Below are 13,136 nucleotides of genomic sequence, written 5' to 3'. Positions count from 1 at the left end.
GCAGAGGGAGAAGGAGACTCCCCGCTGAGCAGGGAGCCCAACACAGGGCTCGATCCCACAACCCCCAAGATCATGACCAGATGCTTAACAAAATGATCCACCCAGGTGCCCCTGAATTATACACTTTAAATGGGAGAATCTGTATGGTATGTGAATTAAATCTCAATAAAGCTGTGAACAAAAAGAAAACGCACCAAGTGCTCCAAAAGGAGAATATCGTCCATATGTACCAGCCACCCCCCCTCAATTCTGTCCACAGATTCCACGCCCTTCTATTAGGGCTGGGGACATCCCTTGTTCGAATGCTCACAGAGTTCGTAAGTTTCAGATGGGGACGGAGAGGGCGCTGGACCTCTTCTGGAAACTCCGCCCCCTTAAAATTTCAGCTTGTGGAATATTGGGGACTGAAGATTCTGAGGTGGAGATAGTGGACAATGGGGGGGCGTGTGTGAGGGGTTCTGAAGGGGATTCCTCCAGATGGGTCATCTATCCCTGGGGCAGGAAGCCCTGGAGGAAAGGGGAATGCACAGGGAGTCCTCATGGGAGAGAGACCGGAAGAGAGAGGAACTCTCCAGGGAGAGGGAGGAACTTGGTCACAGTGCTGACTTCCTGTGCCAAGTGAGAGCCTAGACCCTTTGGGAGGTGGGCGCTGTGCCTGGGGTGGGCGCCCTACAGGAGCGGAGATCTTGTTTGCATTGTGGGGTGCTGGTGTAGCTGCGGGAAGGACTGGAGGGTAGGCAGGGGTGGGAGGAAAGGAGGAGGGAGTGGGGATTTGGGTTCGTGGCTGATGAGGGCATCTCCTCTGTGCCCCTGGTAAATGGTGAGAGACTTCTGAACACCCTGTGTACCCTCAGGGCTTTGTGCTCTGCCTATAGCTTGGGCACAGGTCCCTGAGACAGTTGTTGGTTGTGTAGGTAAACGAATGAGCAGCTTGGAGGCAAGATAATATGATGAGACAAGCAGGCTTGACAGCCTCACAGTCCTGGGTCTGAATCCAGATCTCCTGCAGGCTAGCTGTGCTATATTGGACAAGACATTGGGCTTCTCTGAGCTTTAGGGCTAAACCCACTGACCTCACGGGCTTAGGAGAATACTGCTTGCAAACGTGCCCAGCAAATAGAGGGTTCCTCCGTGTCTGTTGGCTGGCCTGCCATGATTTAGAGTGAAAACACAAGATCTCCATGACCCCACGATCTCACGGAGGGGTAGGATTTACCCCCCTAGAAACTCGCTAACAGTAAAATGGGGTCTGTGATGCACCCATAGAAATATGAGCGTCAGAGGAGCTCAGAGGCTGGAGGGAGAGCTGGGGTGGCTGGAAGTTTGGAGAAGAGGTGGGAGGCTGAAGAAATGGGAGCGGGGGTTAGAGAGACAGAGAAGCAGGCTGCAGGTACAGAGGCTGGGGATCTGTGGGATTAGGATTGCGGGAGGCTGTCCAGGTTAAAAGAGCATGCTTATGTAGGGGATGGTCGTACAGCCTAATATGAGGTTGGATGGGAGAGGCAGGAGAGACACCAGGAAAGGCTTTAGAAAGGGATGTGTCCAGGGCAGAGGCAGCCGGGGGATGGGGGTGCTTTGGTGAACTACATATGCCATTGGAGTTCTTGGGGTTCTCCAGACAGATGTTCCCAACTTCTGTTCCTTAACCCCAAGAAGAACTTGGAGTTTTCATCTAGAACAACAGCAACCATGACATTCTTGGGCAGTCTTTAAAATGCATGTCTGAAATGTATACTAAAGGCTCTGAGAAGTCCTGCAACACAGCCTATTCTTATTCCTATTCCTATTCCAACTCTGCTCTTTCCAAACACATTTGGCATCAGAATGTTTTTTTGCAGTGCCCCTCGTGGGACCAATATTAGGATCAAAGAGCACCCATTAGGCAATGCTGTGGTAGAAGAAAGTACGTATGTCTTGGGATCCAATAGGCTATGGTTTAATTCCTGTTCTGTGGCTCAGTTGGTGTCAGACCTTGGGCAAATCACTTTGCTTCCCAGAGCCTCTTTTTCCTCAGAGTCATTGTGAGAATTAGGAAGGATCTGTGGGTAAATTGGGTGTGGCCAGCTCTTTGGTTTCGATGCGTGCCCTTCAGAGCCAGGCCCGGCACTGACTCTTCTCTTCAGTCAGGCTTTCTGTTACAGGTTCCACGTGGGCTGCTGCAGCAGTGCTTAGATAATGAGCTTGATGGAACTTTGACTGGATTTCTCCTGTGGGACCACAGCAACTGATGCCCATCCCTGGGTACCCGCCATTGGCTGTGGCACAATGGACAAGAAAATGTACGTGGAGGCAAGGATCAAGGCTCCTGGGGCCCAGCCAAGTCCTGGCATGAGCGCCACCAGCCAGAGGCCTTGTGCTGAGCCCACCATATCAGGAGTTAACCAGGTAGGGCCCTGCACCCCTTGTTCTGACCCTGCTATTCCCAGCAGTCACCTTTCCCCTCCCCTGCCCAGGCTCCCTCCCCAACTATTTTATTTTATTTTTTTATTTTATTTTAAAGATTTTGTTTATTTATTTGACAGACGGAGATCACAAGTAGGCAGAGAGGCAGGCAGAGAGAAAGAGAGGAGGAAGCAGGCTCTCTGCGGAGCAGACAGCCCGATGCGGGGCTCGACCCCAGGACCCTGGGATCATGACCTCAGCCCAAGGCAGAGGCTTTTACCCACTGAGCCACCCAGGCGCCCCCCCTCCCCAACTATTTTAATTAAGACTCAGTTACAAGTGATACAAAACCCAATTCAAACTGAATTACGCAGAAATGAGAATATGTCAGTTTGGATAACTGACAGATCTATCAGAAGATTTCAGGTATGGCTCCATCAAGGTGATAGATGAGTGTCCCTTGGTTCTGCCTTCCAACATGCCATTCCCTGGCAGACTCTCCCTGAAAGATGGCAAGGATTTCCCTGGCCACTCCAGACTTTAATCTTCTCATCTTACATCCTCTGGAATAGCGTCCCCAACAGGAAGAGAACCTCTTTGCAATAGTTGAAGAAAGTTTCTGGTACCACTGTCATTGGCCCACTGTCACATGCTTATCCCTGAATTAGTCACCATGGCAGAACACAGTGGCCTGGAGCTCTTGGTATAATGAAGTCAGAAATGGTACTCAGGTGGCTCCACTGTCCCCACGAGCTGGCCCCCCCACCACACACACACAAAATGTGGCTTCTTTTACCAGGATAAATGCTGGATGAGTAAAATAAGAATTCCTACTTACTCTACTATGCAAATTCCATGGTGTCCAGCCCCTTTCTTTTCTTTCTTTTTTTTTTTTTTTAAGATTTTATTTATTTATTTATTTGACAGAGAGAGATCACAAGCAGGCAGAGAGGCAGGCAAAGAGAGAGGAGGAAGCAGGCTCCCTGCTGAGCAGAGAGTCCGATGCGGGGCTCGATCCCAGGACCCTGAGATCATGACCTGAGCTGAAGGCAGCGGCTTAACCCACTGAGCCACCCAGGCGCCCCATCCAGCCCCTTTCTAACCCTTATTCCCCTGGCAGCTGCTCCTGGCCTCTACCCATGACCCTCCCCAGCCCCCAGCCTGCACCCTGAGCTTTTATCACACTTCTGAACCTCTTTCCGTCCATCCTTCTAAGTGCCAAGTGGCATGAACTGAAGAGCACAAAGAAGGCCCTCCTTCCCATCTAGTTTCCACAGAGCCAAAAATGTCCCCATAAAAAAAAGATCAGCATTCTCACGGGTAAAGCATTGCCTTCTCCCTGTTGCTTTTGTTACAAATCATGGCTTCCCCTGGGGGCAGGGAGAGCACCTTGAAGGTGTGTGTATGTTGGGGGGGGTGGTCTTGGAAGGACGTTGGGGAAGACATTCAGGGCTTCCTTCACCTCTATCCCTGATTTATTTTTTAAATGAGCAAAGTCATGGGTCTCAGTCCCATTACATAACCATCTGTATGACCTTGGGCAAGCCTCTGCACCCCGTTGAGCCCCACTGTTGTGTGTGTGTCATGGTGAGGACCAACTGGGTTCAATCCTTGGAGGCACGGGCACAGGTCCTGCCTCCTGCAGTAGGTGACCTTGGTGTTGGCTTCCGGCACAGTCTTGCAGTAGAACAATTATCGATTGATTGAGCCAGGCCTTCTGGAGTTTGCTGACTCAGATGAGGCTTGGAGCTAGCCCTAAGTCACTGGCTCCACTAGGGACTGATAGACCAAGATGGGCATCAAAGCCCAGTTCTAGAGCCTGAGCTCTGAAGCAGCGGAAATTGAGGATGGCTCTCTTGGATCTTCTCAGGGTGTTGATGTCTCCCGGGGGGTCCTTTGAGGCTAACCTCAGGGAGTCCCCTCTCCTAAGGTCCTACTCTGGACTTCAGCTTTGTGCTAGAGCCATTAGCACTGAATGACAGCCTCTGGGCTCAGCCAGGTCTTAACACACAGCCACTCTCTCTAGGAGCCCCCTGTCTCCTCCTCCTCACCTTTCTCCAGTCAGATACAGGATCTCCCTGCCTGTGAGGCCAGGATGATACGCAGGGAGAGGGAGGAACCCTCCAGAATGGGTACTTGTGGCCACCCTCGGGCCAGCGCCATGGACATCTCTGTTCCAGGTTGCACTCCCAGATTCTGCAGGGATGGACGGTGGGAAGCAGCCCTTTTCAGCCTCAGGAGGGCCAGAAAAGGGACCGAGACACAGGGAATCCGCAGAGGAGGGTCCTCTGGAGCTCAGGACCCGGGAGCAGACGTATCCGGCAGGACCAAGGTGAGCTGGGACTTCTTAGAGAAGGTCCAGGAGAGAACCCTGTGAGCCACCTGGGGGACAAGGATGTTGTAGGACTCCCGGCCTAAGATAGAAGCGCTCTTGCTTCTCTCTCATGCAGCATAAATCATGCTACATAATTACTCGTGGAAACTTTCATCTGCATTGCCTGACTAGACCACATGCTTCTTTGATGTGTCCTACTCAGCCTCAAATCCCTCATGCCTGGGACTGGGACTGGCACATAGTAGATGCTCAATAAATATGTATTCACCAAATCAATGGAAGAATGAACAAAAGAGAGGGAAAAAATTTACGTGCATTATTGTTACTGTTTTCTAAATACTGTACACTTTAAAAAAAAAGATTTTGTTTATTTGACAGACAGAGATCACAAGTAGGCAGAGAGGCAGGCAGAGAGAGAGAGAGGAGGAAGCAGGCTCCTGGTTGAGCAGAGAGCCCAATGTGCGGCTTGATCCCAGGACCCCGTGATCATGACCTCAGCCCAAGGCAGAGGCTTTAACCCACTGAGCCACCCAGGTGCTCCTAAATACTGTACATTTTTATTTATTTTATTTTATTTTTTAAAGATTTTATTTATTTATTTGACAGATCACAAGCAGGCAGAGAGGCAGGCAGAGAGAGAGGAGGAAGCAGGCTCCCCGCAGAGCAGAGAGCCCTACGCGGGGCTCAATCCCAGGACCCCCGGATCATGACCTGAGCCGAAGGCAGAGGCTTTAACCCACTGAGCCACCCAGGCGCCCCTACTGTACACTTTTAAACGTGTGTACAGTGAGAGTAATCTTATTTATTTATATATTTAAATTGAGTGATAGTAAAGTTTATTGAGTAATAGTATGAAGTTTCGAAGAAGGAGAGGGCCCAAGAGTGTTGCCTTAACCTTTTTTTATTTTTTATTTTTATTTATTTATTTTTAAGATTTTATTTTTAAGTAATCTCTATGTCCAGCCTAGGGCTTGAACTCATAACCCCGAGATCAAGAGTCACATGCTCCAACAACTGAGCCACGAAGGTACCCCTAAATAATTAGGCAAAGTTTTATGCAAGTTTTTTCCTCTGTCATGTCATTTTAAATATGAAAAACCTGGAAATGCCAAGATGCCTTAAATACCCACAATAGAGGAATGGTAAAGTCAAGTATGTTTATTTATAAAATACAGAATTTTAGGGGTCCCTGGTGGGTTCCGTCGGTGGAGTGTGCAACTCTTGTTCTCAGGGCTGTGAGTTCGAGCCCCACGTTGGGTGTAGAGATGACTTAAAAAATAAATAAGTAAAATAAAATATGGAGGGCGCCTGGGTGGCTCAGTGGGTTAAGCCACTGCCTTCGGCTCAGGTCATGATTTCAGGGTCCTGGGATCGAGTCCCGCATCGGGCTCTCTGCTCAGCAGGGAGCCTGCTTCCCTCTCTCTCTCTCTCTGCCTGCCTCTCTGCCTACTTGTGATCTCTCTCTGTCGAATAAATAAATAAAATCTTTAAAAAAAAATAAAATAAAATAAAATAAAATATGGAATTTTATACTTTCCCTTTAAAAGCATGTTTATGAAAGCTTTTTTGGCAGGGAAAATTTAGGTTATAATAATCGAAAAAGGATTGCAAAACTATATATGAAATATGACTGTATTATGTAAAGTTGGGCAATTATTTGAAGATGATAATGACATAAATCCCCCACGACAATCACATATACACACCCATAGGAAGAAGCCTGGGCAAAGTACTCCAGGACGTGAAAGTGGGATCTGAATGACACAGAGTCAAACCCTGAGCTGTCACCAGCAACTTGATGACTATAAGCTCGAGTCTTTAGTCTCAACCTCTCCGCGCAACCTCTCTGATTTTGCTTCTTTTTTCTTAAGATTTATTTATTTGAGAGAGAGAGTGAGTGAAAGCAGTGGGAGGGGCAGAGGGAAAGAATCTCAAGCAGGCTCCCTGCTGAGCGTGGAGCCTGACCATGACCCTGAGATCATGACCTGAGCCCAAATCAAGAGTCAGATGCTAACTGACTGAGCCAGCCAGGCGGTCCAAGATTTATTTATTTTCTATTTTTTTTAAAGATTTTATTTATTTATTTGACTGACAGAGATCTCAAGTAGGCAGAGAGGCAGGCAGGGGGTGGGGGGGAAGCAGGCTTCCGGTTGAGCAGAGAGCCCGATGTGGGGCTTGATTCCAGGACCCTGAGATCATGACTTGAGCCGAAGGCAGAGGCTTTAACCCACTGAGCCACCCAGGCACTCCTCCAAGATTGATTGATTGATTGATTTTTAAGATTTTATTTATTTATTTGACAGAGATCACAAGTAGGCAGAGACACAGGCAGAGAGGAGGCAGAGAGGAGGAAGCAGGCCCCCCGCTGAGCAGAGATCCCGATGCGGGGCTCGATCCCAGGACCCTGAGATCATGACCCGAACCAAAGGCAGAGGATTAACCCACTGAGCCACCCAGGCGCCCCCAAGATTTATTTTTAAGTCATCTCTACACCCAACATGGGGCTCGAACTCACAACCCTGAGATCAGGAGTCACATGCTCTACCAACCAAGCCAGCCAGATGCTCCTGTTTTTTTCTTTTTTTCTAAACAACAACAACAGTAATAATAATAATAAAATCCTAACTCCCCTAAACATTGACATCAAAGTGTTTGGGATTTGGAGAATTCATGTCAGTTCTTCATTCATCCTCTCCAGCATTAAGTATGCACCTATGGTGTACCTAGGTGTGGACAGGTGCTCTGGGAACCATATAGGAGCCTACGAATATAAAACTGTGGCCCAATCCGGGAGCTGACGTGTCACTTTTCTGTTCTCCCCAGGAAGAAACAGTCAACTCCGGCCCCCCAGGAAGGGCCCAGGGAGCTGCAAGCAAGCCGGGGTCAAGCCAAGCCAGGAAGTGATCTGGGGGTGCTGCCTTCCGGGGTCCCTGCAGCACAGGAAGGGAAGGAGACCGAGGACCAGCGGGGGAGACAGCAGAACCCAGGGACGGTGAAGGGTCAGGCCCTCCAGAGCCACCAGGTAATGTCCATGGAGACGTGGGGAGGAGGGGACAGAATGACTGCCCCACAGGGAAGACGATGGAGCTTCCCCCCGTGCCCCACATTTTGGTACACTTGTGTCTACTTCTCTCCATTCCCTGGAGATGTCAAGTGTCCCGTCTCTGTGGGCCACTGGGATATTCTGGATATTCTTAATTGCAAGACTGTGTAACCTGTTTCCAGAGTGGCCCCACGGTATGTCAACGGATGCTGGAGGTGGGGGTGAGTGGAGAGGTTCTGTGTACGAGAAAAATAGGGACACGCTGGATGTAACCACACTCAGTGGTTTTCTTCAGGCTAGGATATCCTAGAAGCTGTTTCTTAACCACTGAGTGTTGTGGGACTTTGCAAGAGGTGGTTAGAGCTTGGTGCCTTTTTTAAGTTATTTGTCTACAAAATATCTTTTCACTTATTTTCATTTTGGGATTAATTCTTTTAAAGCTTCAGTGAGGTATGGGGAGCCTGGGTGCCTCAGTCAGCTAAGCATACAGCTCTTGGTTTCAGCTCAGGTCATGATCTCGGGGTCCTGGGATCGAGCCCTGCATCAGGCTCCGTGCTCAGAGCAGAGTCTGTTCGTTCCTCTTCCTTTCCATCCCATGCGTGCTCTGTCTCAAATAAACAAATACAGTCTTTATTTTTTATTTTTTTTTAAAGATTTTATTTATTTATTTGACAGACAGAGATCACAAGTAGGCAGAGAGGCAGGCAGAGAGAGAGAAGGGGGAAGCAGGCTCCCTGCTGAGCAGAGAGCCCGATGTGGGGCTCGATCTCAGGACCCTGAGATCATGACCTGAGCCGAAGGCAGAGGCTTTAACCCACTGAGCCACCCAGGCGCCCCACAAATACAGTCTTTAAAAAAAGAGCTTCAGGGGTGCCTGGGTGGCTCAGTCCTTAAGTGTCTGCCTTGGGCTCAGGTTGTGATCTCAGGGTCCTAGGACGGAGCCCCGCCTCAGGCTCCCCGCTGCTTCTCTCTCCCACTCCCCTTGCCTGTATTCTCTCTCTCGCTGTGTCTCACTCCCTCCGTGTCAAATAAATAAAATCTTAAAATAAATAAATAAGTAAATAATAAATGGCAAGCTTCAGTGATGTTTTGGACGCACATCGTCACCCCTGAAGCAGTCACCACCATCAAGAAAATAAACGTAGGGGCGCCTGGGTGGCTCAGTGGGTTAAAGCCTCTGCCTTCAGCTCAGGTCATGATCCCAAGGTCCTGGGATCGAGCCCCCGCATCGGGCTCTCTGCTCGGCAGGGAGCCTGCTTCCTCCTTTCTCTCTGCCTGCCTCTCTGCCTACTTGTGATCTGTCTGTCAAATAAATAAATAAAATCTTTAAAAAAATGAAAAACACATAAAAAAAATAATAAACGTAGCTGTCCCCTCCCCACCAAGTTTCCTCATGCCCCTTGCCATCCCTCCTCCCACCCACCCCCATCCGCAGGCCACCTCTGATCCACACTTTTTGCTACAGATTTGTTTGTCGTGCCTGGAATTTTACACAAACGGAAGGGGACAGGGTACATTTCTTCTGCCCAGCTGCTTTCCCTCAGCACGATTATTTTGAGATTCACGCAAGCTCTTGAGGTCTCAAAACATCCTCCTTTTTGACGCGGAGTGATAGTCCAGGCCGCTGCACACAGACACCTCCATCCAGACACCTGCACACAGACACCTTCATTTTTTCACCTACCCATGGCCATATGGTTCCTTCTCACTTTTTGATTCTGAAAAAACAAAACAAAACAAAAAAACTTCTGCAAAGATTCGTGTCCGCAGGAGCAAAGGCTTTCATTGCTCTGGAGCAAATACCCTCCTCGGCGTAGAAGGGATCCTATGGTAGGTGTATATGGCACTTCCTAAGAAAACGCCAAAGTCTTCTCCAAAGCCGTTGTGCCTTTTTCCAACCCCAGCAGAGGTATGAGCATTTCAGCTGAGCCGCATCCTCCCCAACACTTGGTAGAGCCAGTCCTTAATTTTAAGCGTTCTAATAGGTGTCTAGTGGGCTGTCATTGTGGCCTCAATTTTCCTTTTTTAAAAGTTTTTCTTTTTTTTTTCTTCTCTCTTTTTTTTTTTTTTTTTGGACGCAGTTAGAGAGCACAAGTAGGCAGAGCAACAGCAGAGGCAGGGTGAACTCCCGCTGAGTAGGGAGCCCGATGTAGGGCTCCATCCCAGGACGCTGGGATCGTGACCTGAGCCGAAGGCAGCTGCTTAGCCAACTGAGCCACCCAGGTGCCCCTCATTTTCCTGATGACAAATGATGTTGAGCATTTAAAAAAATTTTTTTTGTATTTATTTGAGAGAGAAGAATGAGAGGGAGGAGGGGCAGAGGGAGAGGGAAAGACAGACTCCCTGGTAAGTGCAGGGAACCCAAGCGGGGCTCGATCCCAGGACCCTGAGATCATGACTGGAGCCAAAGTCAGACACCCAACTGAATGAGCCACCCAGGCCACCCCAATGTTGAACATTTTTTTAATGTGCTTATAGGTCATCTGCATATCTTTTTTGGAGAAATGTCTATTCAAATACTTTGCCCATTTTTTTTTGTTTTTGTTTTGCTTTTTAAAGATTTTTATTTATTTGACAGAGATCACAAGTAGGCAGAGAAGCAGGCAGAGAGAGAGAGGAAGGGAAGCAGGCACCCTGCCGAGCAGAGAGCCCGATGCGGGGCTCGATCCCAGGACCCTGAGATCATGACCTGAGCCGAAGGCAGAGGCTTTAACCCACTGAGCCACCCAGGCGCCCCAAGAAGGATTCTTGTATTTTGAACATTCCTTGGGAAATACCAAGGAGTTTGGGATTTAAAGGGAGCCATCTCAGCTCCTCCAGGCTCCCCTTCTATGCCGCAGAGAAGCATGGACCATGACTTTGGGTAGGCTGTGGCCCCTCATCCCTGAAAATGAGGCTCTGCTACTCCTGGGGGTGCTGCGAGCACTCAGTGAGAGAACACTCGCCGTGTCTGGATCACAGTAAGCCTGGGATGACCAGCTTCCAGGCCAGCGTTGAGGTTCACCTGGGAGCCAGGCTCAGGCTCCTCATTTTGGTGTCTTGTCCTCGGCAGGGCCAGGAGTGTCAGCCCATCCCAGGTCACCAGGCAGCTCATGCGGCAGACATAGTGCAGCCAGTGGACACTTCTTGCACCTTGGACAGCTGTGGGCAGCCACAGGGAGACAAGCTCCCCAAGGAGTTGGACACCCCCCACATCAGGCCACAGGAGGACATTTCCGAGGAGGCAGTGCCCCTGATACCCTTGGCAACTCCAGAGGAAAAGATGGCCAACTCCTTCCCACCATCCACGTCAGGACCTGACCCACCCAAAGGAAGGTAAGCTATCCTCTGATGCCCTCCCCTACCTGACCCCTGACCCAACAAGATCACACTTCTGTTAAGTTACAGGTGAGGTGAATTCTAGCTCCTGACCTGATGTAGGACCTTGGGCAAGCCATGCCCCTCTGGGCCTCAGTTTCCCCATCTGTAGGATACTTCTAACACCAGAATTCTTTGTTCTGCAAACCTGTACTTTAAAGGCCTCGTCCCAACATGGGGATGTGAGGGAATGAGGGGTCCCTCTGAGATTATGAGGCTGGAGAGATGAGGCTGGGGTAGTGGGCCTGAGTGTCCTGGGGGCGGAGGGAAGGTCAGTGCAGAGGATGAGCTTGCACTGAGCCGCTCTGCCACTCCAGGGTCTCTTCCTTGTTTAGGGTCAAGGCCATGGAGACCCAACCAACACCAGGGCCTGTTCCTGCACTGGTAAGTAGAGCCAGAGTTGGGGTGGGGAGGGCGCCTGCTGGGAATCAGGAGGAGAGAGGAGGCAGAGGAGGGACTGGGCTGGTATCTGGAATCCAACTGGGGAAGGTGTGAGTGAGCCTGTGTGTCTGTGTGAGTGTGCACACGTGTGTGTGTTTGCATGTGTGCATGCACACGTGTGTGCATCTTGGGCAGGGGCAAAGGATGCCCTTAGACTCTGGAGCTTGGAAACAGGAGCAGAACCCTGGGCTAGTAGCTGGTAGCTAATGGGATTTGTCAGGGGAGATTTTTTTTTTTTTTAAGGTATTTATTTATTTATTTATTTGGCAGAGATCACAAGTAGGTAGAGAGGCAGGCAGAGAGAGGAAAGGAAGCAGGCTCCCTGCTGAGCAGAGAGCCCGAAGAGGGGCTTGATTCCAGGACCCTGGGATCAGGACCTAAACCGAAGGCAGAGGCTTTAACCCACTGAGCCACCCAGGCGCCCCTACGGGTGATTTCAGTTGGAAGGAAAGTAATATAGCATGTTTCTGCTGATGGACAAAATAGAGCTGGCGCTTTAGGGACAAGAGCTGCTTCTCATGTGGGACAAAGGGCTGGGCAGGGGCGTGCGTGCTAGAGGTAGGCTGGGGATGACCCGTCCCTGTCATAGGAGGGACAGAAGCAGGAGATGGCTAGATTTGTCAGATGAATGAGTGGGCGTTTATTAAGTGCCTGCCACGTGTCGTCCCTGGGTAGTCACGGATAAAGGAGGCAGACAAGGTCCTGCTCACCTGAAGCTTACCTTCTGGTCAGGTCGGCAAACAACAGGTTACTGACAAGACCACTGAGGCTGTGCTGGTCCCGGGGACAGAAATAAATGAAAGGTGGGGCAGGGAGTGACTTACTCAAGCCCCCCAGGCTCACAGTGCTGGAAGGCGGGGGAGCCAAGGTCAAGTGCAGGGAGGAGCCTCGTGGGGTGCATAGGAGATTTGGAGGGCATCGTCCAGGGGCCCAGAGAGGAAGAGCACTGCGAGGTTGCCCTGGAGAGTGAAGGGCAGGAGACGCTCTGTGGGACAGTCTGGCTGGATTCCCTCTCCTGTGCTGTCCCCAGGAGGTGAGGGGCACTGGAGAGAGGAGGGATCTGGACCCTGTGCAGAAGCAGCCTCGGGAGCCCACGGTGGCTGTGGAGGCCCAGAACCTTGGGAGCCTTCGGCAAGGCTTCATGAAGTGCTTGCTGGAGGTGGAGGAGGAGGAGGTCACACATCGGAGGGCTGCCAAGGCCCGGGCCCTGCCAAACCGGAAGTCCCCCAGGACCCTGACCCCCGTGCCCTCCTCGGCCCCAAGCCTGCCTCTGACCCTGCCTCAGACCCCTGCCTCGGCCCCTGCGATGGCCCCTTCCTGGGCCCGGTCGCCAGCCCCCGGGCCAGTCCCTGTCCCTGCCCCTGTGGGATCCCCGGTCCCGGCCTCAGGGCTGGTCACAGCCCTGCCGGCCCCCACCCTGGACGTGGGCTGGAGAAGGGCAGAACTCTTGCACCCGAGTGGAGAGAGGAGCCTGAGCAGCACCAAGACACGGTAGGAGTCACCCCCAAAAAAGAGCGCCCGAGGTCAGAGCTGGGGTCCCAGGGTCCCTGGCATCTTTCTTCCAGACTCTCGTCCCCG

At 50.8% G+C, this 13,136-nt stretch overlaps 1 protein-coding gene across 1 annotated transcript in view; it reads left to right on the top strand.

Annotated features, from left to right (window-relative positions):
- The first annotated feature begins 458 nt into the window (after nucleotides 1-458).
- Nucleotides 459-13,136, top strand: part of SPATA21 (spermatogenesis associated 21) — a 32,362-nt gene continuing 19,684 nt past the window's right edge. The window contains exons 1-7 of the mRNA XM_059135106.1: nucleotides 459-618; nucleotides 2,142-2,385; nucleotides 4,563-4,714; nucleotides 7,541-7,739; nucleotides 10,813-11,075; nucleotides 11,453-11,501; nucleotides 12,589-13,049. Coding sequence (XP_058991089.1) covers nucleotides 2,266-2,385; nucleotides 4,563-4,714; nucleotides 7,541-7,739; nucleotides 10,813-11,075; nucleotides 11,453-11,501; nucleotides 12,589-13,049 — 1,244 coding nt within the window. The 5' untranslated portion in view covers nucleotides 459-618; nucleotides 2,142-2,265. The remainder of the gene's footprint in view (nucleotides 619-2,141; nucleotides 2,386-4,562; nucleotides 4,715-7,540; nucleotides 7,740-10,812; nucleotides 11,076-11,452; nucleotides 11,502-12,588; nucleotides 13,050-13,136) is intronic.

Source organism: Mustela lutreola, chromosome 10, assembly GCF_030435805.1.
Source record: "Mustela lutreola isolate mMusLut2 chromosome 10, mMusLut2.pri, whole genome shotgun sequence".
Classification (NCBI taxonomy): Eukaryota; Metazoa; Chordata; class Mammalia; order Carnivora; family Mustelidae; genus Mustela; species Mustela lutreola.
The sequence above is the reverse complement of the archived record's forward strand: the minus strand, read 5'-3'. Positions and strand labels throughout refer to the sequence as shown.